The 26821-nt window shown below is 41.7% G+C and overlaps 1 protein-coding gene across 3 annotated transcripts in view; it reads left to right on the forward strand.

The window, feature by feature from the left end:
* Window positions 1-7751, forward strand: part of ZNF280D (zinc finger protein 280D) — a 570468-nt gene extending 562717 nt beyond the window's left edge. For 2 of the 3 annotated variants that reach the window (XM_029575752.1, XM_029575753.1), the window contains 2 exons: window positions 5194-5252; window positions 5915-7751. In XM_029575752.1, the coding sequence (XP_029431612.1) occupies window positions 5194-5252; window positions 5915-6539 (684 nt within the window). In that variant the 3' untranslated portion in view covers window positions 6540-7751. Of the gene's footprint in view, window positions 1-5193; window positions 5259-5914 lie in introns of those variants that run through there. The other variant, XR_003852490.1, reaches the window with a different exon arrangement.
* The last annotated feature ends 19070 nt before the right edge of the window (window positions 7752-26821 follow it).

The following is a 26821-nucleotide window of genomic DNA, read 5'->3' on the forward strand; positions in this document are numbered from 1 at the left end:
TTTGGTTTGGGGTAGTAACCGCCGTAACAAGCAAGCTACTCCCCACTTTTTTGTGAATGCAAATCCTTTTTTCCACATTCATTCACGTCTTCTAGACTTTATGGATCCACAGTGTTTATCCCACACCCATTTGAAGTCCTTCACAGTTCTGGTCTTCACCACTTCCTCCGGAAGGGCATTCCAGGCATCCACCACCCTCTCCGTGAAGAAATACTTCCTGACATTGGTTCTGAGTCTTCCTCCCTAGAGCTTCAAATCGTGACCCCTGGTTCTGCTGATTATTATAAAAGTCAACTTGCAGTGTTTTGGAACAAACTAACTGGCTCTTATAAGGGAAAATGTTTATGAGAAATTGTCCATTGCTCCCTGTTTGGGTGATAACTTTTTCGGAGGCAAGTGAAAGAAACAGTGGAATCCATAAAAAGAACACTTTTATATATTACAGGTATTGACCACAGTGACTTCTGATGACAATCCTTACCAAAAAATATATATTCTGCTACAGGAGACAATATTACTATTCTTGTCAAAGGTTTCAACATTGCTAGTATCAGAGGCAACGTTGTTCTCAGCAACTGCATCCCCAGAAGCAGATGCAGTAACAACAAACTGTCTCATCCAAGAGAGAGAGCACAGCCCAAAGTAACACAAAAATCCACTTAGAAATTAGCTTTTACTTTTTGATAACCAGAGATTTTTTTTTCCAGTTGCCACTAAGATATGCCAGTGGGAAGAAGACCTTTAATGGTCTCTCATCACCAAAGATAAATGAGTTCTCAAAATAATTCACAGGGGTTATTCCCCAAAGTTTTGTGTGTTTTCTCCTTTCTAAAATGCCTCATTATCTAGTCTCTACACACCAGCATCACATCTTAACCCATTCAATAGAAGCAAGGGGAAAGGTTTATTCAAGACGTTTTCTAATTGTGCTTTAAATCCTAGATTTGAAAGACTTAAAACACTTATCTCAAGGGAGAGAAATTCAAGATAAATTCCCTTGGTGCCATTCTTCCACTTCTGGTACCAGAAATGAGACTGGATGTGGTCTCTCAAACTCACAGATGCTTGCATCCACATTTTCATCTGTCTCAACCACAGTCAATATCTATGTTTTTGTGTAGCATAAGAGCATTACCAATATCAAGTTTTCCCATTTGGTCTGGCTGCAGCACCAATAGTCTTTACCAAGTGCTTAGCAGTTGTAGCTGCAAATCTAGAGAGAAACAATGTCTTCCTTTTGCCATATTTAGACGATTAGTTAATATCGAGCAGATCTTTAGAAAAGGCTTCCAAGACAACTTCTTATATGATTCCTCTCCCACAGGTTTGTACTGAACTACGGAAAGTCTCATCTGACTCCAACTCGTCATCTGGAATTTATTGAAGCACACTAAGATGCACAAAGAGGCATTTCTACTTGTTCAGATATTCAGTAACTTAGAAGCATCTTAACATAGAAGCCTCTTAACAAACTGCACATTTGTGTCAGCCAGAGTTTTCAGGATAATACTGGGCTATATGGCAGCCACAGTCCATATAATACCCTTCGCCCATCTACACAAGGAAAGTGCAAGTGCCTTAAGCATCATTGGAATCAACATCTCCAACCATTATTGTACAAGAGTCCTCTCACTAAAGCTTTCTACAATGACTTGAGTTGATAGGTTCAGCTGTCCAATCTGCTACCTGGCCAGCATTTTAACCTATCCCTGATTCAAAGGATGCTTCCAGCCAAGGATGAAGAGCTCATCTCAGTACAATTTGTCTGCAGAGAATATGGTCCATTCAAGAGCAAACTCTTCACGTAAACTATCTAGAGTTGAGGGCCATTTACAAGGCTGTCTCAAAATTCGAGACATGGCCTTGTAAATGGCCATGACAGACAGTGTAGTACCAAAGTGCTATATAAGCAAACTGGGTAGAACAAGATCTCTGAGGCTGTGTCAGGAAGCTTGCAAGATCTGGAGCTAAATGACTCCAAGACAGATATTTCTGAATGCTATTCATCTCCTAGGCAAGAGAAACTTCCTTAGCAGACTCAAGTTGCCAACTTCAACTATACAAATGGTCTCTTCATCCTGATATTGTTCAATTCCTGTTTCAGCTTTAGGGATGCAAAAGATAGACCTCTTTGCAGCTCCATTCAGTCACAAGCTTCTCCTCAAAACACCATCACTTCTTGCAATGGCATTGGATGCTTTCTCAATTTCATGCACCAAAGAACTAATGTATGCATACCCACCATTACCACTGATTCCCACAACAATAATCAAATTAAGAAAGGTGAGAGGAACCATGATACCAGTAACCCACCTTTTGCCCATATTAAGCATAGTTTCTATGGCTAGCTATTGCTCAACCAATTGGTCTACAAATATTTCTCCCTAACACAATGTATCAGAACTCTCCTGCATCCAAACCTTCAGTCTTGTACTCACAGCATGGCTATTGGAAGCAGAATAGTCCAAGATAAGCCTTACTCTTCGGAAGTCAAGGAAGTAATTTTGGCAACAAGAAAACCTTTTTAGATGGTCATATGATTTTAAATGGATAAAGTTCTCCACTTACAACTGCCACTCCATACACGTTACCCCTCGCCTACTTATTCAGGGTTGTAGCTACTGTTCTGTGAGTTGCCCAATACAAAAAGTTATTATATACTTCCCCAGTCCTTCATATTATTCTCTGTGTTTATCTCACACCCTTTTGGATTCCATCCCAATTTTGTTTTCATTACCTCCTTAGGGACAGCAATAAAAAAATATTCATTACCTCCTTAGAGACAGCAATAAAAAAATATTTTCTGGCATTGTTCAAGTCTACCCGCTGGCATTTCAATTCATGACCACTATTTTTATAGCTTTGTTTCCATTAGAAAAGGTTTGTCTCTTGTTCATTTTTAATACTTTTCAGATATGTAAAGTCTGTATTGTCCCCCATTTCTCATCTCCTGTAAGGGTGTACATTTTAGGTTCTCAAGTCTCATGTGCTTTTTGGAACAGGCTCCATGCTGTTTTGGTTGCCCGTCTGGGACTCTTGATGTGCTTTATGGAAAGAGAACCCTCATGAATGCCCCATCTCAACTTCCTTTTCTCCTGTGTTTATTGATAGCAGGGCTAAAATCTCAGAGCATACGTGAGTCCTATTGCAGCATATCATAAGCAATCAGATGGGGTTCCAATTTCTTGCCTTTGTTAATAGCAAAATTAATTTGAGATCTTTATCTCAGTCATCTGGTTGAAGCTCCAATGGAATCTTAATCTGGTACTCTGTTAATGCTTCCCCCATATGAACACTTAGGGGCAGATTTTAAAACCTGCGCACGGGCGCAGATTTGTTCGCGCAACCCGGCGCGAACAAATCTACGCCCGATTTTATAACAAGCACGCGCATGTTATAACATCCAGGGTCGGCGCGTGCAAGGGGGTGCACAATTGTACAACTTGCGCGCGCACCAAGCCGCACAGCCTGCCTCCATTCCCTCCGAGGCCGCTCCGAAATCATCACAGGAGGATTTATTGATAGTCCCGTGTCCTAATAAGATCAGACTTGAATGCACCTGTCAAATTGCTTTTAGTTATCAGGGCCCTTCTCTCTGGAATGCTCTTGAGCATGGAAATTCATAGAGAATGGAATTACCTCAGATTTTGTAAATCTAGTAAAACTTGGTTTTTTATGCTGGCATTTTTTAGACTAATCATTTTATGGTTTTTTATAGTTCTTACTGGTTTTATTGTTTTACTACATGATGTGTGTTTATTTTTTTACTTATCTGTTAAGTGTTTTACTTATTTCTGTTACATTTTTATATCATTTTATGCTTGTTTGTAACCTGCCAAGTAATTTGGGTTGTGCGGGCTAGAAATTTGTTTTTAAATTAAATTATGGGGTAGATTTTATAAAGTTGCGCACACGTGTACTTTTGTTTTGCACCAGGCGTGAACAAGAGTATGCGGGATTTCTATAGATACACGTGTAGCCACGCATATCCATTAAAATCCGAGGTTGGCGTGCGCAAGGGTGCCCAAAATTGGCAGCCTGCACGCACCAAGCCGCGCAGCCTGCCTCCGTTCCCTCCGAGGCCGCTCCGAAATCAGAGCGGCCTCGGAGGGAACTTTCCTTCGGCCTCCCCCCACCTTTGTCGCGAAAGTTACGCCTGCTTGAGGCAGGCGTAACTTGCGCGCGCCGGGCCGGCTGCCAGCGTGCCATGTTCTGGACTGGGGGCTGGTCCGGAGGCCGCAGCCACGCCCCCGGGCCGGAACCACACCCGCGGCCCCACCCCCGGATGACGCACCAGCCGCATCACGCCCCCCGACACGCCCACTGATGACGCGCCGGTCACAACATGCCCTCCCGACACACCCCCCCCCCCCAGGAAAGCCCCGGGACTTACGTGCGTCCCGGGGCTTTGCTCGCGCCAGAAGCCTATGCAAGATAGGCTCGGCACGCGCAGGGGGGGGTTGGGGTAGGTTTTCGGGGGTTATGCATATAATGCGCATAACCCTCTGAAAATCTACCCCTATCTGTTTTGTAATTGTGTGTTTATTATTTAGTATTGTAAACCACTTTATTTCTGAAAGGTGGTATAACACATTAATAAACTAAATTAGAACTATTTAGTTGAGATCTTCAACTCTTCTTCTCTCTTCTATTGGATTGCCATTTTTCTGATAGCAAAACACTACATTGCAACTCTAGGCTAGGGAATCCTCACATGTAGCTGAAAAACTCCTGTTTGTCCATGGAGAAAGCAAAGTTGCTCACCTGTAACAGGTATTCTCTGTAGACATTAGGACAAATCAGCCACACAATCTCATCCTCCTCCCCGTAGTGATGATGTTTAGCTTGCTAAATGACTGAGGGGGACGTGCAACAGCAGCTATGTGAGAATACCTGTGCATGCTCAGACCATGTCAGCACTATCAGTGACAGTGCCCTCCATTTATGTTGCTGATTTGTCCCGCTGTCTATGGAGAACACCTGTTTCAAGTGAGCAACTTTGCTTTCTCTTGGAAAAACTATTTACATCAAATAGGTGCAACTGTGTGCATGTAGTTTTTCTGGGATAATTTTCAAAACAGACTTAGGTGCATAAGTCTGCTTTGAAAATTGGTGTACCTTATGCGTGATGTTACAAAATAATCTTATATAATGCTGTTATGCATATAAAAAGAATGTTATGATCCATTACAGAAGCTTTTAAGACCTGTGATAGCTGATGAAGGAAGCATCGAGTCATCGCCTGTTGAAAGGTAATTTAAAATTAAACTAATTTCTTGTAATTCTAGGACATTAAATAACTATTTGTGATATGGCCATTTTGCAGATATTAGAAAAGCATTTAGAAATTTACTTTTTGGGTGACATGATTTATATTCCCTCAAAAGTAATATGACTGCATCGAAAGTAGTAATTGCTGAAAGTGTTGATTTATCCATCATAGGTTAATGCCCTTAAGCTTCTGATTAGGTGAGATTTCCTCTACATCTTAAGTAGATTTCCTGCAAGTGTAATTGAAAGCAAAACAAGAAAAATGCTGAAAATATTTTTTGCATTGTTTGCACAGTTAATGGGCTATTTGAATTCTTAATTCATCCTTGAGAAAACTGTTGACAATTTGTTTTGTATTAAACCCATCATATGTAAATAAGTTGTTGGTATTTACTGATATTTCCAGTTGTATGTAATTTTTGAAACATATTTTTTAAAGTATTCCAGAACTTATGTCTGTTAGTGTGTGTACGTAATACTTTGTTATGCCTAAGGTAAGTGTGCTTGCATTGGAAATGGAGCATTGGATATGGCGTAACGATTCCTAGTATTAGGAGAAGTAGTTCACTTTCATATATTAATGTGCTTTTACTGTAGTAATGATATAAACTTAGCAATATTTTGTGTGTATTTTGTTCTTTAGCAAATTAAAGTCTGTAGACAAACTGAAAAATGAAAGCAATGAAAGGAAACAGGTAGATGACTTGCTGGAGAGAAGAAAAGAAATTTCAGGATCTTCAGAGGTGAAGAACGATTCATCTAAAGAATCCCAAGATAGTATTACAAAGAGACTCGATTCTGAAAAAATTGACTGTGGCAAGTTGGAGGACACAAATACTGTTATAGTAGTAGCAGAGCAGGAGCAAACTGAACTAGAGATATGCCAGAGTTCAGAGAATGCCAATCTACATGATCAAACTGAAGGGGACAATTTAACTGAAATTGCAGAACCTACTGAGGTGGATGATTCTACAGAGTTAAAACTGTCACAGGATGAAGGTGTTAGTTTTGAGCAGTTTTTAAGGAAAAAAGATGAACCTGAATCTATTAGTTCTGATATTAGTGAACAAGGCAGTATTCATTTGGAGCCTTTGACTCCATCAGAGGTACTCGAACATGAAGCTACTGAGATCCTTCAGAAAGGCAGTGTTGCATCTTCTGCAGTGAAAACAGGACTAGTTTCTGAGCAAACAGAGGACATTCCTAAAGGAACCAATCCTAGTGAAGAAGCAACACTATCCCAGACAGATGAGGATGAAGCAAGCTGAAAATGGCCATCTGTTTGTTTGTTTTTTTGTTTTGTTTTTAACTTTATTATAACAAGTGATAATGCCTTGGAACTTTCCTGCAGGTAATGCTCATTGATGCTGACACAGTGTGCTAGAATAGGTGTCAAGGGAAAAGTTTTTTGATCTGATGGAACAGTTCATAAGTATCTACAACATAGATTACTAAAATAGGTTACAAGGCATAGCATAGAGGAACAGCATACAAATTCAAGATGTTGGAAGGGGACGTGTCTTGCTGAAAGCTGTCATTCAAAATGGAAACCTCATTCTTACAGTGTTGTTGCCTGTGATAGGGTGATTTTCTAAAAAAGAAGAAGAGTGTCATTCAGTTTGAAGAACAGTATATAGTGGTTTTTAGAAGCCATGCCACTGTTGTATTGTGAAGTAGTGTTTTTAAGTTAATGCAGTTAGAAAACAATGTAGAAAAATTTGAAATAATGGTTATCTGGTGGTATTGAGGGGTATTTTAAACTGTATAAGGGAGGTTTTAAACTAAATAGTCTGTTTTTTGACACAGATGTAGAGCATGCTCACAACAATGGTACACATTGGTCTAAAGAAAGTTTGGCTAAATATAAACCTACTTTGGATTTGATGTCACATTCCTGTCTTTCAAAGCATGTAAACAGTTAAATGAAACTATGCACCTCTGTACAGGTGTCATCCTGCCAGGCTGTAAGCTAACCTTTAAACTTTCAGTGAAAGTGGAATAATAGTATAAATATATACATATATATGTAATTATACTTATTTGTGGGGTTTATTAGTGTGCAAGCTGTGCAGAAATACCTTATGTACCAGTTATATAAAGTAAACTTTCTTCTCAGTTCTGTAGCTTGTAGGGCATTACTGTTGTTTTAAGGATCTTTGTTAGTGGTAGACCCATGAGAAAGGTCTGTAAATCAAACCAAAGTATGGTTTATTGTAGAAAATCTAAAGCAGTAAATTTGGAATGTACTAGCAGGCATTTTGACATTTTGCAGCTAATACTTGCTAATTGCCACAAAGGATTTGGGAGTACAAACAGGAGTCAGCTTCAAAGCTAATTTCGAGAACTGTTATGGCTACTGAAAGGAATTTTGTTCTTGCTATGTATGTAGCAACTAGATATAGGAATGCATATTATAATTAACAGTAGCTTGCTTTCAAATACTAACAAACTTTATTAAAATGCTCTAATGAAATCTTTTAGATTTGTCTGGATTCATCAAATTTGTTTTTGTTGAATGTTAAATGTTTTAAATTGCTCTTTAAAACTCTGCTGTAAATATTACTTTTTGAGTAAATATTTGCAACAAATTGAAGTGTTTGTGAATAATTTTACCTCTGGTAGTTTTATTGTTTGGGAAAATAATCCACTGCTATGGATGTTTCCAGTTTTTGAAGTTTGTCTTCAGTAATGAATATATTTTATTTGGTTTTATAAATAATATAACTAAGACTTGTTTAAAAAAATATTTTAAAGAACAGCCATCTACCCAGACTGTGAAACCATTTGGGTCAAACATAATCATTAAGAATTGCAAGTATCTCATCAAAAGAATAAATGCAGTATTTGAGCTGGTAAGCAGTTAAAAAGAATTTGCACCATTGTCATGAATTCTTGCCTTGTGTGGTCACATCTGACTAATAACCTAAACAATTATGCTGTACAATACTGATACCAAAATGACAGTTGAATCATACAAAAATGTTAAATATTTGTGAAATTATTCCAGGACACAGAGAGTGAGGGTAGGAATGGAAGTAGATATGCAGGAAAGCAGATAGCAAGACTGTAAAGGATGTGATTCATATATAGATTCACAGCTTCAAGAGTAATTAATTAGTGATTAGAAAAGTTGCAGAAGGGGGCAACAAAAATGATAAAAGGAACAGAACGACTTCCCCTCCATTCTAGCTGTACCACAGAGCCTAACAGTCACTGACATTTTTCCCCTCACTGTGAGATTTTTATTTATGCTTGAAATAAGCGATATGACCAAACTAAACCAATTCTTAATTGAGCTTTCTTAAGAAGACAGAGTCTAAAGCTTTATATTTCAATTAAATGAATACTTGAAGCTGTTTAGAGGACAAGTTATCCGGCTACAGTTAGCCAGATAACTCATCCAGTATATTCAGCAGGCTAAATATCCCACTGAATATACTTGTTTAAAGTTACCTGGCTACATATTGCCAGGCGGATTTAACCCTAACCGGCCATTGATTGAATATGGCTGATTAGACCTAAAGTTATCTGGCTAACTTAGCTGAAAATCAGGTATATCCGGCTAGATTAGCTGGATAACTTTGTCCGCTTCAGAGGTGGCCGGATAACTCGCGCCTTACTTGTTTGTCTTCAGAGATATCCGTGTAAGTTGTGCATCTTAAAAAAGAAAAAATTTAAAAACCAAGTCATGGGCCTCCTGAGGTGATGCTCACCCCCCACCATCACCACCACATGTATCTACCCTCTCCCCAGTCCATGGTCTGAAAAAGCTGCCAAGAACCTTCAAATCTGTAAAACTTAAAAGTTTCTAAAAAAAAAAAAAAAAAATCACCCCTGGTCTGGGCCTCCCCGCTAAAAATAATTTAAATATCCTACTTCCCCCTACCCCCGGCTGACATTCTCCCACCCACCCATTATCTCCAAAAAGTGGAAGCATTACTTAGGTAATATCCTAAGTTATGCTGGAAACAGTCAGGATCACAGAGAACAGCAATCCCGGCACAGAGAAGAGAGGCCATTTTTTGGAGGTGGTGGGTTAAGAGTATGTCAGCCAGGGATGGGGGGAAGCAGTAAATTAAAAAAAAAATTTTAGCTGGGAGGGAGGGGGAAGGGCCTGGGCTGGCAGCACATTCAAACCCAGAGAGGAACGGCAGCCGTGTTCATGGAAGCCAGCAACATGGCTTTTTCTTCTTCCTGACCCTGTGGCCCAGGAAGAAGAAAGGGCCATGCTGCTGCTCCTGCCACTGCAGAAATCGTGTCCCAAGGCTCCCTCCTGTCCCCACAGTGGTAAGTGTTTGCCTGTGCTGCTCGTGGTGCAGAGCAGCCAGCTGAGAATGGCTGCAGGGATTTCCTGCTGTGTGTGGCTGTTTGGGAAATTCCTCGATTAGCTGCTCCGGGTCTGCGGCAGTGAAGGACTGTCTTAGAAAGGAGAAAGTGAGAAAACAAGCTTCATGTAATTACAACCATCAGTCCTATGTAAACCTATCTAAAAGGATATTTTTGTAGCTTTTAACTTATGCTGGTGTCATTCTGCAGCTTATTGGGACAATTTACAAAAGTGCCTCTAATGATGCAAACTCCGCGGTTACTTATACCTGTGAGGTTTGTACCAATTTTCAAAGGGAAAGTGCAAGCCCCCTGGGGGAAGTGCCTGTAGAGACTTGCAGCTGCTTTTTTTCTGCTGGAAATGATGTTTGGAGTCCTGAAAGGGCAATCAAGGCCCCCTTTATTTACCTCCCCCAACCTAAACGCCCCCCCCCCCGGGAATGTCTGCTCATGATTCAGATAAAAGTATGTGAGTTCTTGATCCCCAGCTAAAGGGGTGAGCAATTTGCAAATAACCAATTTACATAGGGAAATGACTATTTAGGGGGGCTAAAAGAGCTCTTGAAAATTGTTCAAGGCAAAAACACTGTCTAAGCAGATTTACAAAAAAAATGTCACTGAAGTGATGTATTCAGCTGTAATATCCCCTCAAAATTCCAAGTGGGTGGAAAAAACATCAAATAATAAAATAGCAAACAAACTTCCCGTTAGGTATGCTTGAATGTCGATTTGGATTTACATGCCTTTCCAAGTTTAAGGCAAGTGACATTTCAGGTACGGCTGTTGGCAGATATTTCCCCTTCCAGAAGGCTTATAATGTAAGTCTCCTTTCTGAATCAGCTCTTCACTGCCGCAGACCCAGGGCAGCTAATCGACGGATTTCCCAAACAGCCACACAGCAGGAAATCCCCACAGCCACATTCTCGGCTGACTGCTCTGCACTGCGATGATTGCAGCACAGCAAACAGTTGAGTGCTGCCTTCTTACTGCTGCAAGACTGGGGTGAGTCACTCCTGCTGCAGTTCTCAGCTTGTCACGACTCTGCTTTAATAGCATACCAGCTGCCTTGTGCTGTAGCTGCCATATGTTCTGGGAGTAGGGGTGAGAAAGTGAGATAGAGAATGAACCAGCATGTGTGTGAGAGAGAGAAAGCATGTGGGAGTGCAAGAGACTGGTCAGGGAGGAAACTGGTGTGTGTAAGAAAAAGAGATTGGGGTGTGAGAGAGAAAGAGAATGGTCAGGGAAGTGACTGGTGTGTGTGTGTGTGTGAGAAAGAGAGAAGGAATGGTCAGGGAAGTGACTGGTGTGTGAGAATGGTCAGGGAAGTGACTGGTGTGTGTGAGAGAGAATGGTCAGGGAAGTGACTGGTGTGTGTGAGAGAATGGTCAGGGAAGTGACTGATGTGTGTGTGAGAGAGAGAATGGTCAGGGAAGTGACTGATGTGTGTGTGTGTGTGTGTGAGAGAGAGAATGGTCAGGGAAGTGACTGGTGTGTGTGTAAGAGAGAGAAAGAGAATGGTCAGGGAAATGTCTGGTGTGTGTGTGTGTGAGAGAGAGAGAAAGATGACTTGTGTGTGAAAGACAGAAAGTGTGTGTGTGTGTGTGAGTGAGTGAGACAGACTAGTAATGTGTCCTGTGGAAGAGGAGCGTGAGGACAGAGCTTCAGCAGCCATTGCTGCTTCTGGTGTGTGCTGTTGGCCTACGAAGGAAAGGAGTAGGAAAGTTGCAGGAGAGGATAAGTAAAGGTGGCTTTGTAAGTTTATCTTTCTTGATTGATTGCCATTTTAATTATTGGGTAGTATTTTTTTTAATTTAGATTTTTATATTCTACTTTTCTTTTTCGGCACTTCAAAGCAGATTACATTTAGGTATTATGTGATATGTCTGCTATTTGAAATACTTTATTGGTGTTTAGAGAATTTTTAATAATTTTGTAAGTTTTTAATGATTGGATGTTTTTCTATTTATGAGTTTTTAAACATTTATTCTATTCTAGTTTTAGAATTATTATTTTATATGATTATTACTCAGCATAATCAAAAAAGGAAACAGATTGCCTTTTGGGAACACCACCAAATTTCCCCCAAGAAATTCTTGATTTGCTTCTCAACATCAGAAACTGCAAAAAGAACTCATCTGCTTTAAAGGCCAATGTGGCTGAACCCCTTCCGCTCAGGAATAGAAGGTGAGGATTTTATTCAAAGCACTTCCAGATTCCAAAGAAAACAGGGGGACTCTGTCCTGTGCTAGACCTAAGGACTTTATCAAGATTTGTAGTAATGAAAAAGTTCAGAATGGTTTCTCTAGGCACCTTGATGCTCTTCATAGAAAAAGGGATTGGTTATGCTCTTATTGATCTAAGAGTTGCTTCTGTTCACAGAGAGATTTACAAGTCATAGTAAATATCTCAGAAATATAGTTGGGGAATACTACATTCCATATCATATACTGCCATGCAGCCTAGTGTCTGCACCATGTATTTTCACAAAATTTCTTAACATGCTAGTAGACATATAAATGCTATATAAATACACATTAAACAGTTCATGCTCCATGGAGCTTTCAATCTAGTCAAGACAAATGAGTCTATAGGAAGCTACTGTTTAGATAAAGACTCCTGGTAACATTAGGTTTGGTCAATCTGTCCTGCAGTCTGAGGTTTAGAATCCAATTCTATCCCTCTTATAGTTATTTATTTATTTCCTACTTTGGTTTTATGTAAACCGACGTGATATGTACCAGTACATGAACATCTGTATATAAAAGCTCTTAAATAAATAAATAAATAAATAAAAATTTATAAATATTTTTAGACCGCCTGTCTGGCTCAAAAGTCACTCACAGTGATTTATAGTCTAACAAACAGTCAAATCTTAAAAACTAAAAAAATATAAAAATTACATATTTCCAGCAACCTCCCTTATACAAAAGTAGACAATGTATTAAAAAATGTAACTCATTACAAGAAACCATGTCACCTATCATAGATGCATCTTAAACTGCCAAAAAATAGGCTGCACAAGCTGAGAAAACCAAGGGCCAGTAGTTCTTTAACCTTTTTTTCTCGATAGAGCACTGGAGCTGCTATAGAAAACACCCTAGTTGTCAAACAAATGCCCTGTACCCTATGCACAGTTAGAATGCATAACTGGCCTCCCTAACAAGGTCTAAGCTTCCTACTTGGAAGATAGCATTGCAATATGCCCCTCAAATAAGGGGGGCAATAACCCCTAAGGGTATAATATAGCAAGATAAGAAACTTAATTCTTACCTCAGCTGGTAGCCAATGTAGTCTTCGAAGTGAGACTGAAGCACTTGCTGTCCTAGTACACCTCAGGGCAATAGAAGCTGCAGTGTTTTGTATAGTCTGAAGCTAATGTACTGCTTTTGCAGGCTTTTGCTGCTGCGAACGGGGAAGGCCTGCGCGATCGGCGCCGAGCCCCGCCGGGGGAAGGTCACTGCAAATCTCTCCCCACCCAGCCGGCCTCGACGCCGATAACGCGGCAGACATTGCAGGGAAAAAAGCTTACCAAAATCTAAGCGAATCGCGCCGAAAACGCTGAGCCCCGCCTACTATTTCAGCGCCTCCAATCAGGTACCAGCACTGTGGGGCTTTAAATTTAAACTCTCTTGCGGCGCCATTTCTCTTCTGCTTCTCTGCTGCTGCGAACGGGGAAGGCCTGCGCGATCGGCGCCGAGCCCCGCCGGGGGAAGGTCACTGCAAATCTCTCCCCACCCAGCCGGCCTCGACGCCGATAACGCGGCAGACATTGCAGGGAAAAAAGCTTACCAAAATCTAAGCGAATCGCGCCGAAAACGCTGAGCCCCGCCTACTATTTCAGCGCCTCCAATCAGGTACCAGCACTGTGGGGCTTTAAATTTGTCACACTCTTGACGCCGCGCGCCGAGCGTCGCGCGCCGAAGGAGCAAGACAAAGGGGCTTGCCCCTTTGTTTGCCCCTTCGTGCAGCCCCGAGGGAGCCCCGCCCCAACCCATACCCTCGGAAGAGATTACGTTCTAAATAATCGTACGTAACATTAAAAGATCCTGATCCTAACAAAGATTACTGCCTGGAGCAAAGCCAGCACCCAGTATAGCCTCTCCAGCTTCCAGCAGCTACCCAACATCCATCCAGCCTTCAGTCCAGCTACTCCAGAAGCCATCCAGCAGTCATCCTCCCCAGCAGCCATCCTGCCTCTCCAGCATACAGCATCCTTCCAGCTTATAAGGTCTCTCACCTACGCTTGTACCACTCATTCAGCATGTAAATTAACAGGCAACCTCCACCTATCACCCAAACAGCAACAGACATCTTTGTCCCAGCATTCAGCAGTTACCAGCATTCCAGCCTTTCAACTTCCAACTCCGCTCTCAACAAACACCCAACTCACAACATTCGTCTCAGAACCTAAAAACATCTTTTCAAGAATCCCTCCCTCACCTCATGCATACATTCAAGCTGCGTCCAACTCTCATCATACATTCCAAGCTGCATCCGGCACACATCATCCAATTCAACACAGCTACTAAAACTTCATCCAGCACTCCTCAGCCTGACCTTCTACCAACTCCAATCAGCATCCAGCACTCCTCCGCCTGACCTTCTACCAACTCCAATCAGCATCCAGCACTCCTCAGCCTGACCTTCTACCAACCTTCTACCAGCAGAGAACCTCATACATCAAAATTCAGCCACATCTACCCTCAATCTCGATCCACCAGATACAGATCCTCTCAATCCACTGCTAGATAGCTCCACCCAATTCTTACTCTACACCTGCGCTAATCACGTCAGCTTCACCTGAGAATCCGTGGAATAGCCAGAGACTTCATCAGATCCTACAGAGGAATTTCACTAATTGATTCTATAAAAGAAAAAGATTTTACATTCACCCAGCTTTTTCTTCTATCTGCATTCTACTTGGATTTGTCCAGTTTGCTTCTAATTTACAACATCCCCAGCTTCTAGTCTCTACAACCAATCTCATGCATACCTATAATATCCCAATCATTCAATACCAAAGGAGAAGCTCCATAATTATCTCCACCCACAATATACAAAAAAGAATTATTCCAATCATGACCTCACCTCTAAATCAATTACTAGGCCTCACACTTCTTTCAGTAACCCTTTTCAACGCTCAATCCTTAACAAAAAAAACACACATCCTCAACGATTATCTCCAGGATTCAAATCCAGATATCTGTGCTATTACAGAAACCTGGCTAAAAGATACTGATACTGCTCTAATCAATCAACTTCCTATTCATAGCTATGACTTCTTCTCCTTCTACAGACACAAAAAAAGAGGAGGTGGCCTTCTCTTAGCCACCAAAAAAGAACTCAAGCTATCCACTCATACCATCAAGTCTGACTCTAAATTAGAATTGGGACTAGTCAAATCAAAACAACTACAAATTCTACTAGTCTACGCTCCTCCCGGAGTTTTAGAAACGGACCCTTCATCACTCATAGAATCCATAGTGAAACATATCAATTTAGACCTCCCATCTATGATCTTAGGCGACTTCAATCTTCACACTGATGTTATACCTCGCTCCTCAAACTGCGAAGCGCTCCTCACCTCCCTCAGTGCTATGGGATTCACGCAGATCATTAATAGTCCTACGCATAAAGCAGGACACACTCTGGACTTAATTTTCATCATTTCTAATTTCTCCTGCACTTCAGTACCATCTTGCACACCAATCCCCTGGTCAGACCATTTCTTGATAGAATCCTCCTTTTCCATAGCTAAACAGACTCACACCTCTCATCTCCTTTCTACTATTCAATTCAGAAAACCTTGCCCATCGGAAATACTTAGTGATCAGCTGTCTTAGGAACTCACGAATCTAGACCTTTCGAATCCTGACTCAGCCCTAACTTCCTGGCACAAGATCACTGAAACAGTTGCTAACAAATGGTGTCCAACAGTCTCTAAAACAATCAATCCTACAAAAAAAGGGAATCAACCCTGGTTTACCCCTAAACTAAAACAGATGAAACAGGAGCTACGCCACAGAGAAAATATTTGGCGAAAAACACCCAACTCAACTACCTTGTCTAAATACAAAGGCTTTCTACATCATTATAGGACCTCTATTCTACTAACAAAAAGAGAATTTTATGCCAACAAAATTCATCATTTTCAATACGATGCCCAAGCCCTATTTGCATACGTCACTCAAATCACAAAATCAACTCCTCCACCCATCCCTGACGAACAAGCTCTATCTAAGGCTAATGAACTTGCTTTATTCTTTCAACAAAAGATCCTGAATACGCTCGCCCTTCTTCCTCCAAATACTCTACCTCTTACCTCAGACAAGAATCCTCAATCAAGCAAGGGAGCCAAACTTGAAAGCTTCGAATCAATTTCTGTTAAAGAGATTGAATCCCTTCTAAAAAGACAAAAACCATCTAGCCATCCTGCAGATAATATTCCTTCAAATCTCCTGCTTCTCATTCCAAATACGATCGCAAAACCTTTAACAAGTATCATAAATTGCTTTTTAACCCAAGGAAGTTACCCTGACAGCCTAAAAACTGCATCACTCAAACCCCTTCTCAAGAAACACAATCTAGACCCTAATGTACCTAACAATTTCAGACCCATCTCTAATTTGCCATTTTTAGCCAAAATAACAGAAAAGCTGGTAAACACCCAGCTTTCAGAATACCTGGAAGATCAAAATATCCTACACCCCTCACAATATGGCTTCCGCAAAGCACGCAGCACAGAAACCCTCCTTATCTCACTTACAGATCATATTATAATGGGTCTTGACAAAGGCTACTCCTTCTTATTAATCCTGTTAGACATCTCTGCGGCGTTTGACACCGTCAACCACTCCATTCTTCTGGATCGCCTAACAGACATTGGTATCTCAGGATCTGCCCATAGTTGGTTCAAATCTTTCCTCCACAATAGATCCTTTAAAGTTAAAATCAACAACAAAGAATCGCCATTAACAAAATCCAATTTAGGAGTTCCACAAGGATCTTCCCTTTCCCCAACCCTTTTTAATATTTACCTCCTACCCCTTTGCCAATTGCTATCTGACCTTAATTTAATTCATTATCTGTATGCAGACGATGTACAGATTCTTATTCCTATTACAGAATCTATTTCAAAAGCACTTTCCCACTGGAATAACTGCCTTATATCTATCACTAACCTCCTCAATAGATTAAATCTGGTCTTTAACTCTTCAAAGACGGAGCTCCTCCTCATCTCAGCAAATGAAGAAAATATTCCCATACCATTCCCTCACAACACATTCATCACTCATAAGCAGGTGAGAGATCTAGGAGTAATTCTCGATAATAGACTAAACCTTAAGAAAATGGTTAATACTACATCCAAAGACTGTTTTTACAGACTCCAGGTTCTGAAACGACTCAAGCCACTTCTTTTTTTCAAAGATTTCAGAACAGTACTCCAGGCGTTGTTATTCTCCAAGATTGAGTATTGCAGTGCCCTCCTCCTTGGCCTACCCAAATCGACCATTAAACCGCTTCAGATGATTCAAAATGCTGCAGCGAGATTACTGACCAACACCAGCCGCGGAAATCACATCTCACCCATCCTCAGAAACCTACATTGGCTACCTGTAAATTTCAGAATCCTTTACAAAGCAATTGCCCTAATACATAAATCCATCCATCACCAACTCCATCTCAGCCTTGAAATACCCTTCAAACTTCATTCCTCCAATAGGCCAATTAGAGGTAATCATAAAGGTACTTTGAACTACCCCCCAACTAAAGCCTCACGCCTTTCCTCGACCAAAGACCGAGCTTTTTCAATAGCAGGTCCATCTATTTGGAACAACATTCCTTCAAGCCTCCGACTAGAACCCTGTCTCATTACATTCAGAAAAAAACTTAAGACGTGGCTATTCCTCCAAGCCTTCGATGATCCTCCAGACAACCCTTAGTCTTCTTTATCCACACTTGGACGTAGAAGATTAAAGTCTGACAACCATTCAAACGAAGAACTCTGGCACTTACTGATTAAAGCATCTTGCTTTAATCCAAATTCCTTTTGGACTATGCTTCTTTAATTATTTTTTGGCATTTAACTTCTTTCCAGCTTTTAAGCTTCCCAAGTTTTTACTCCTTGTTAAATGTAACTTTATCTTATTCTCTTCTCTTGTTAATTACTTTTATTTATTGCTTCTGTTATACCCTTGTTTTATGTAAACCAATCCGATATGGTTTATTTACTATGAAGGTCGGTATAAAAAAGTGTTAAATAAATAAATAAATAAAACTAGATACAAAATTATTGCAATAGTCAAACCGAATAATAACAGGTGAATACATCACAGTTTTATATTCATTCATGTCCAAAAATAGAAAGCAATTGCCTCACCATTCCAAGTGTCAGATACACACTATGAGCCACCACTGTGATATATGAATCTAAATTTAGAGCAGAAGCAAACTGAACACCCAGTGTTATTGCCTTCGGTAGGAAATATATAATAGAGATTAGTTTCCTTTCTAACAACAAGGATGCAGTGGTGGCATGATTATTCACTGAGCTGATTGCCACAGCTGGATCAGTTCCTAAAGGGGCAACCAGTTAGATGATCACTGCGGTGTTAAGTAGAGTGCCGCAAGGATTGGTGTTGGGACCGGTCCTGTTCAATATCTTTGTGAGCAACATTGCGCACGGGATAGAAGGTAAGGTTTGTCTTTTTGTGGATAATACTAAGATCTGCAACAGAGTGGACACGCCAGAAGGACTGGAGAGAATGAGATGGGATTTAAGGAAGCTGGAACAGTGGTCGAAGATATAGCAGCTGAGATTCAATGCCAAGAAGTGCAGAGTCATGCATATGGGGTGTGGAAATCCGAAATAACTGTATTTGATGGGGGTGAAGGGCTGATACGCACGGAGCAGGAGAGAGAACTTGGGGTGATAGTGTCTGATAATCTGAAGTCGGTGAAACAATGTGACAAGGCAATAGCTAAAGCCAGAAGAATGCTGGGCTGCATAGAGAGAGGAATAACTAGTAAAAGAAAGGAAGTGATGATCCCCCTTGTACAGGGCCTTGGTGTGAGACCTCACCTAGAGTACTGTGTTCAGTTCTGGAGACCGTATCTCCAAAGGGACAGAGAAAGGATGGAGGCAGTCCAGAGAAGGGCGACCAAAGAGGTGGATGATCTTCATAAAATGACTTATGAGGAGAGATTGAAGAACCTAAATAAATATACCCTGGAGGAGAGGAGGAGCAGGGGAGATATGATACAGACTTTCAGATACTTGAAAGGTTTTAATGATCCATGGTCAACAACAAACCTTTTCCATCGGAAAAAAATCAGTAGAACTAGGGGTCACGATTTGAAACTCCAGGGAGGAAGACTCAGAGCCAATGTCAGGAAGTATTTCTTCACGGAGAGGGTGGTGGATGCCTGGAATGCCCTTCTGGAGGAAGTGGTGAAGACTAAAACTGTGAAGGATTTCAAAGGGGCATGGGATAAACACTGTGGATCCATAAAGGCTAGAGGATGGGAATGAAGAGAAGAGCCATGGGGGGGGGGGTGTTTGCTGGAATAAAGGCTACTACCTGGTGATTACTAAATCACCCTTACTCAATAAGCCTTCACACAGTTAATGCAACTCCAACATTGCTTTCTGCTTCAACGGCAAAATGATTGGAAAAAGAAGATTTAACCAATGCATGACCAGACCAAGAAACTACCTCTGTGCCCAGAAATTTCAGGTCTCCCTCTTGCCTAATCTGTGAAGAGCCAAAAACTAAATGTAAAGGTGTAGTCCTCAATGTGTGCTGGGCTTTCCACAAGCAGTTCAAGTTTTTGGACAGCTAAGGTCTGAAGAAAACAGTGGGTACCGGTACAATTTAAAATATCCAATTGAAGACTGAAATCACCTAATGCAATAAATGCAGGAAATCTCAAATTCTAGGTAGTAAATTCTTGTAATTAATAAAGATCTTGCTGACCAAATCCCGGGTGACAATATAATAATCCCCTCAAGACAGGATAAATTTAATCTGTTAAGTAATATTCATAACCCAGAAAAGAATCTACATTAATGTTAAACATGTTTCCCTAAATATCCTGATGGATGATATTGTAACATGAGGTCACAAATTTATTTATTTTATTTAAGAGTTTTTATATACCGTCATTAAGTTATTTACTATCATAACGGTTTACAATAGGGCACCTATATCAAAGAGAATATAGATCATAATTTACATAGATGGTGCCATTACTATTCGGTAACAAACAATATAAAGACTAATATGGTTTATGATGAGGATTTTACATTTAAAGAAAATCACTTGGGGGATTGTATGTTTTATAGCAGTTCATCCTGTTAGTTTGACTACAGTTAAAAATAGTGGTGAACTAAATTCCAGTAGTAACCAGAATTTGTGCGCTAGGTGCTCTATGTCCACTTATCCTTATTTACTTGCTTGCGTCACTCTCTTTCTTGAAGGCTTGTTTGAAAAGCCAGGTTTTGAGTTGTGTTTTGAAAAGTTTATGGTTACTCTGAAGTCTCAGGTCAAGGGGCATGGAGTACCATAATATGGGGCCGGCCAGAGACAGTGCACGTTCCCTAACTTGGGTAAGTCTTGCTGTTTTCACAGATGGAATGGTTAAAAGTGCTCTGTTTGCTGATCTTAAATTTCTGTGTGGGACATGTACTCGAAGTGCTGTGTTCAGCCATTCTGCTTTTTCTTCATGGATAAGTTTGTGTATTGTGCAAAGTGCTTTGAACTGTATTCTTTGTTCAATGGGTAGCCAATGTAGAGTGGCGAGTGTATCTGTGATGTGATCCCTTTTACTTTTTCCAGTGAGAATTCTAGCTGCAGCGTTTTGTAAAATTTGCAGTGGTCTTGCTGTAGTGTAGGGTAGGCCAAGTAGTAAAGCATTACAGTAGTCAGTGCTTGCAAATATCAGCGATTGAAGCACTGTACGAAAGTTTGGCAGTGATAGTAATGGTTTAAGTTTTCTGAGTACCATGAGTTTAGCATACCCTTCCTTCACCTTTAGTGATATGTGGTGTTTGAGGTTTAGTTCATTGTCAATTATTACTCCGAGATTGCGAACTTTCTTGGCTAAATCGATTTTTTGGTTGCTATTGAGAATTACTGGGGTTTGTGTAATATTCATGCTTTTCCTTTCTAAGTGTATGAATTTGGTTTTATCGATGTTGATTATCAGTTCTATTTGGTTTAGTAGTTGCTTTATTATGTCCAGATACATAATGGCTAAACCCATTGTTTTTTCAATAGTGTCATCTATTGGTAAGATTAATTGGATGTCATCAGCATAGACATAGTGTATGATTCCTAGTCCAGCGAGGAGATGGCATAGTGGCAGTAGATATATATTAAAAAGCGTAGCTGAGAGTGCTGGCCCTTGTGGGACTCCTGTTTTTAGGGTAATTTTTCTGGATAGAGTGTTTTTAATTTGAACTTGAAATGTTCTGTTATTTAGATATGATTTGAACCATGTGATTGTTTTGTCATGTAGTCCTATTTCTTCAAGCCTTTTAATTAGTATTTTGTTGTTCACTGTATCAAATGCTGCTGATAAATCTAGTAATACCAGAATATAATGTTTTCCGCTGTCGAAACCTCTTAGTATATTATCTGTTAGTGCGAGTAGGAGTGTTTCAGTGCTATAGTGCTTACGGCAGCCATGCTGTGATGGGTAAAGGATATTGTTGTTATCTAAGTGCTCAGATAGTTGTTTTTGTACTGTTTTTTCAATTAATTTAGCCATTAGAGGAAGGTTTGATACTGGTCTGTAGTTTGCTAGAATTATGGGGGTCCATGTTTTTCTTCAGTATTGGTTTGATGATTGCTCCTTTCAGTGTTTCTGGCATGTACCCCTCTTCTAGTGAGTGGTTTATAATTTTTGCAAAAATTGGAGCTGTGATTTCAGTAAACTTTTTAATTTCCACTATGGGTAATGAATCTAATTGGTGAGGAGCGGGATTTAGTTGTTTAATCACGTTCTCGGCCTGGTTGTCGGTTATTTCATCAAATTCGGACCATAGTGCTAACCAAATAAAAGCTATTCTGATGACATATCTTGTATAATCACCATTTGTTCTCTATAGAACATACATTAAACACACAAAACAAATTATTTTATCTCTACTGGATGGTCACCAACCAATGAAATAGGGATTAAGAAGTTATTACAGCCAACTGCTAATATTCCCATTCTTATTCTGCCTAGTTTTGGCAGGCCTCAGTACTATAGCACCCTCTATTCATAATACACTTGAAAACTGCATTACCCATTCCCTCATTCTGCACGTATTTGTTCCAACACATTACAATTTAAATCAAACGGCATTTAAATAACCAACAGTACCTTCCAGGCTCCAGAGGTCCACAAAGGGTGAGCCCTTTGAGTTCACTGTGGTGGAGAGCTGCCAAGGATGGCAGCGACAGAAAATGGCTCTGCAGTAATGACTTTGCTCATGGGCAGAGCTCTTGCCTATTTGGTGGGGGAGGGAGAACAGGGAAAAGAGCCATGGGTGTTGGAAGCTCTGAGCAGCAGAATCTGTTCTGTTCTATCTGGCTGCCACTGGTCACAGGCTACACAGCTCAGCATTGCACTCACCCCGACAACCACAGTTGCGTGTCTTCTGATAGCAGCTATGCCAAGAAAAAAAAAAGGATGCATAGAGATGACATCGGCTGCTGCCACATATACTTCTGACAATGTTTTCCTGTTTTTTATTCCAATTTTTTTGTTTGTGATAGGCTGAAGTTCAGGATTCCCACCTGCGATGACTGCTACATCCTGCGTGTCCTTGGGGGAAAGTGAAAGTTGCTTACCTGTAAGAGGTGTTCTCCAAGGACAGAAGGATGTAAGTCCTTACAATGGGTAATGTGCCCAACCAGTGGCTTACTACCAAGTGTCAGAAACTTTGGCATGTTCCACTGAGTATGTGTGCGCCATCCCTCGGTTCTTAAAATAGCTAACTGAATATGGGATCCAACTCCAAGGGGGAGGCAGGTGGATTCTGGGAGGATTTTTGCTTTATGTAAAATGTTAATTTGATCATGGTAATGTTGCCGTTGCTTTTCACAAGAGATATGGAGAAATGATTTCAAGGTAAGAGAAGCCTCATTGCTGTGCTTAGCTATTCAGAATAGGTAGTGGTATATATAAACAGAAAATGTATTGAAGAATATGCCTACAGAGAGTTTGCATCCTGAATATCAATCTGGGGCGGGTCTGGTATTTTTTAAACAAGATATGGCCAAAATATGCCAGAGTGAATATTCTACACTAAATTTGCTGGCTGTGTGCACATCTTGTTTGTGACCTTTGCCTTGTTTGGGCAGCCAAAGACGGCAAAGAAATTGAGTTACTTTCTTCTTGTTAAGCTCCATTATCTCTTGACTCCAGCTGGTCCATTTCCTAAAGAGTATTGTGTGTTTTTGCTTTCTTATAATGTTAAAATTTTTATTTCTACAACACATGACAACTTGAACAAGCATACCTGTTTGCTCAGTAACTTTTTTTCTCCGAGACTGCAGTTGCAAAGCTGTGAAAAATGTTAGTAAAGCATATTATGTAATTGATACCAACTTACTTAATGAGGCACAAGCAGCTCTGATGGACAAAGGATCTGAACTTGGATCTCTTAAGCTGCAGTGCTTTAGCCTGGGCTGGCTCACCGAAACCCGAGGAATTTTCATTATCCCAGGACAAGCAGGATGCTAGTCCTCACATATGGGTGACGTCTAGGGATGTGAATCGTTTTAGGACGATTAAAATTATCGTCCGATAATTTTAATATCGTCTTAAACCGTTATGGAACACAATACAATAGAGATTCTAACGATTTATCGTTATAAATCGCTAGAATCATGAGCCGGCACACTAAAACCCCCTAAAACCCACCCCCGACCCTTTAAATTAAATCCCCCACCCTCCCGAACCCCCCCCCCCCCAATGACTTAAATAACCTGCGGGTCCAGCGGCGGTCCGGAACGGCAGCGGTCCGGAACGGGCTCCTGCTCCTGAATCTTGTTGTCTTCAGCCGGCGCCATTTTCCAAAATGGCGCCGAAAAATGGCGGCGGCCATAGACGAACACGATTGGACGGCAGGAGGTCCTTCCGGACCCCCGCTGGACTTTTGGCAAGTCTCGTGGGGGTCAGGAGGCCCCCCACAAGCTGGCCAAAAGTTCCTGGAGGTCCAGCGGGGGTCAGGGAGCGATTTCCCGCCGCGAATCGTTTTCGTACGGAAAATGGCGCCGGCAGGAGATCGACTGCAGGAGGTTGTTCAGCGAGGCGCCGGAACCCTCGCTGAACGACCTCCTGCAGTCGATCTCCTGCTGGCGCCATTTTCCGTACGAAAACGATTCGCGGCGGGAAATCGCTCCCTGACCCCCGCTGGACCTCCAGGAACTTTTGGCCAGCTTGTGGGGGGCCTCCTGACCCCCACGAGACTTGCCAAAAGTCCAGCGGGGGTCCGGAAGGACCTCCTGCCGTCCAATCGTGTTCGTCTATGGCTGCCGCCATTTTTCGGCGCCATTTTGGAAAATGGCGCCGGCTGAAGACAACAAGATTCAGGAGCAGGAGCCCGTTCCGGACCGCCGCTGGACCCGCAGGTTATTTAAGTCATTTGGGGGGGGTTCGGGAGGGTGGGGGATTTAATTTAAAGGGTCGGGGGTGGGTTTTAGGGGGTTTTAATGTGCCGGTTTTGCGATTTTTAGATTTTTCACGATTTTTCACGATATTTTACCCCCCCAAACGGCAACAATACGATTCCCTCCCCCTCCCAGCCGAAATCGATCGTTAAGACGATCGAGGACACGATTCACATCCCTAGTGACGTCACCGAACGGAGCCCAGGCGGGAAAGCTTTCTGTCAAAGTTTCTAGAAACTTTTGACTGGCCCTGTGAGGCCACTGAGCATGCTCAGCATGCTATGATATTCTCTGCCACAGGTGTCTCTCTTTAGTCTTCACTTTTCCGCGCTGCCGTTCGCACCGCGGACCAATAGCCCTACCGTTGGGAATCTCGTTTTTGACTGAAAAGTCATTTTCTCTAAATATTCTCTGTCACGGGAAGATCTCTGCCTCGCCGGCTGGTGAGTACTGTCTTTTTTTTTTTTTTTTTAAGAAATTTTCGGCTGAAAATTTTTCGCACACGTTCGTCATCGACGGCCGTCGATCAAAAATGGCGACCGGTTTTAAAAAATGCCCGGTCTGCAACAGAACTATGTCTATTACCAATCCCCATTCGGAGTGTGTAATGTGCCTCGGGGAACAACATGATGTCAATTCCTGTGAGAAATGTGCTGAAATGACAGTCAAGGGAAGAAAGGCCAGGCAAGAGAAGATGGAACACCTTTTTTCTCTTCAATTAATTCCTTCTCCCTCAAAAGCACCGAGGTCGTCTCCGGGTGGCGCCACAAAGAAAGTTCTCCTTAAAAAACCGCATCCGAATGGATCGGGGGACCGTTCATCCTCGCCATCTTCTGTACTCTCTGCGACGTCAACAGAACGATCCAAAACTAAACATCGCCATCGCCATCGATCATCCTCCGAAACACCGTCCCAGGACGAGTCGATGCCAAAGCGGTCTAAAAACCAAGACACGTCGGTGATTGGGCCTTCGCCGTCACCGACACCAACACCGTCATCGATGGTCGTTGTACTACCATCGCATACACCATCGGCTCCCTCGTTCACACCACAGCTTGAATTGTCTGCAATGATTAAACAAGCTGTTTTCCAAGCTCTTCAAGAGCAACAACTTCCGACAGGCCTGTCGATGCCGACCTCCGAGTCGATGCCGATACCCTCGATATCGATGCCGATACCCTCGATATCGATGCCGATACCCTCGATATCGATGCCGATGCCTCCAGCATCGATGCCGATACCTTCACCGTCAGTATCGATGCCGATGCTTCTACCTACACCATCGATGCCGGTGATAACACCGATGACAACAACATCTTTTCCCTCAGGATCCTCAGCGGATACTATAACCACTACACTGAGGCTACTGACTCAATCTATATCGATGATTTTTCAAATTCCATCAACGAATCAAATGACTGCATCTCTGCAGCAACCTATTCCATCGGAGGAGGTCCACGATGAAGCATTTTATCATCGCCTCCTACAAAGATACCAAAAAGTGATCGACAAATTACCACCTATTACAAAAAGGAAGGTATCTGCTGATTTTTTCCTCGATGATCCACAACCTGGACCTTCCGGGCTGCAAGCCCCTCCAGTTCCAACAACTTATAGAGAGGAATCAGAAGACTCCTGGGATGATGAACCCTCTCAATTTTCCTCAGGGGAGTTCATGTCCAATCCTTCTTCTCCTGACCGAAGAAAGAAGTCACCTCTGGAAGATCTTTCCTTCTCATCCTTCATACAAACTATGTCTGATTCCATTCCATTTAAATTGGCTGCTGAGGAGGATACCAGAACACAAACTCTCGAAGTACTACAGTTTGTGGATCCACCCAAACAGGTACTAGCAATACCTGTACATGAGGTGTTACTGGAACTTCAAAAAAGAATCTGGGAACACCCAGCTTCCATACCTGCAGTAAACAAAAGAGTAGAAACTACTTATATTGTTCAACCAGCTCCTGGGTACCATAAACAACAATTGCCCCATCAATCTGTCGTTGTGGAATCAGCACAGAAGAAATCTAAACGTGTGCGTCCACACTCCTCCATCCCACCAGGCAGGGAGCACAGGTTCCTGGACACATTGGGTAAGAAGATTTACCAGAGTTCCATGCTGAGTACTAAAATCTCTGCATGTCAACTCTATATAACTCAACATCAAAGAAATCTCTGGAAAGAGATGGAACAATTCATCACTTCCTTACCAACTCAATTCCAAGAGCCTGCTCAAGAAATTATATCAAAAGGTCTTGAAGCAGGAAAACACGAAGTAAGAGCAGTTTATGACAACTTCGAAACTGCTTCAAGAACAGCAGCAGCAGGAATCACTGCTCGCCGGTGGGCCTGGCTCAAGGCATCTGACCTCAGGCTTGAGGTTCAAGATAAGCTTGTTGACCTTCCCTGTCTTGGTGACAATCTCTTTGGAGATAAAATTCAAGAAGCGGTTCAACAGCTCAAGGACCACACGGAGACACTAAAACAACTGTCTCAGACCCCACAAGAACCTGTTGGTCAGCCTTCTCGCCGTCCTCCACGAAGAGATGTAAGAC

Source organism: Rhinatrema bivittatum, chromosome 13 (genome assembly GCF_901001135.1).
Source record: "Rhinatrema bivittatum chromosome 13, aRhiBiv1.1, whole genome shotgun sequence".
NCBI classification, from domain to species: Eukaryota; Metazoa; Chordata; class Amphibia; order Gymnophiona; family Rhinatrematidae; genus Rhinatrema; species Rhinatrema bivittatum.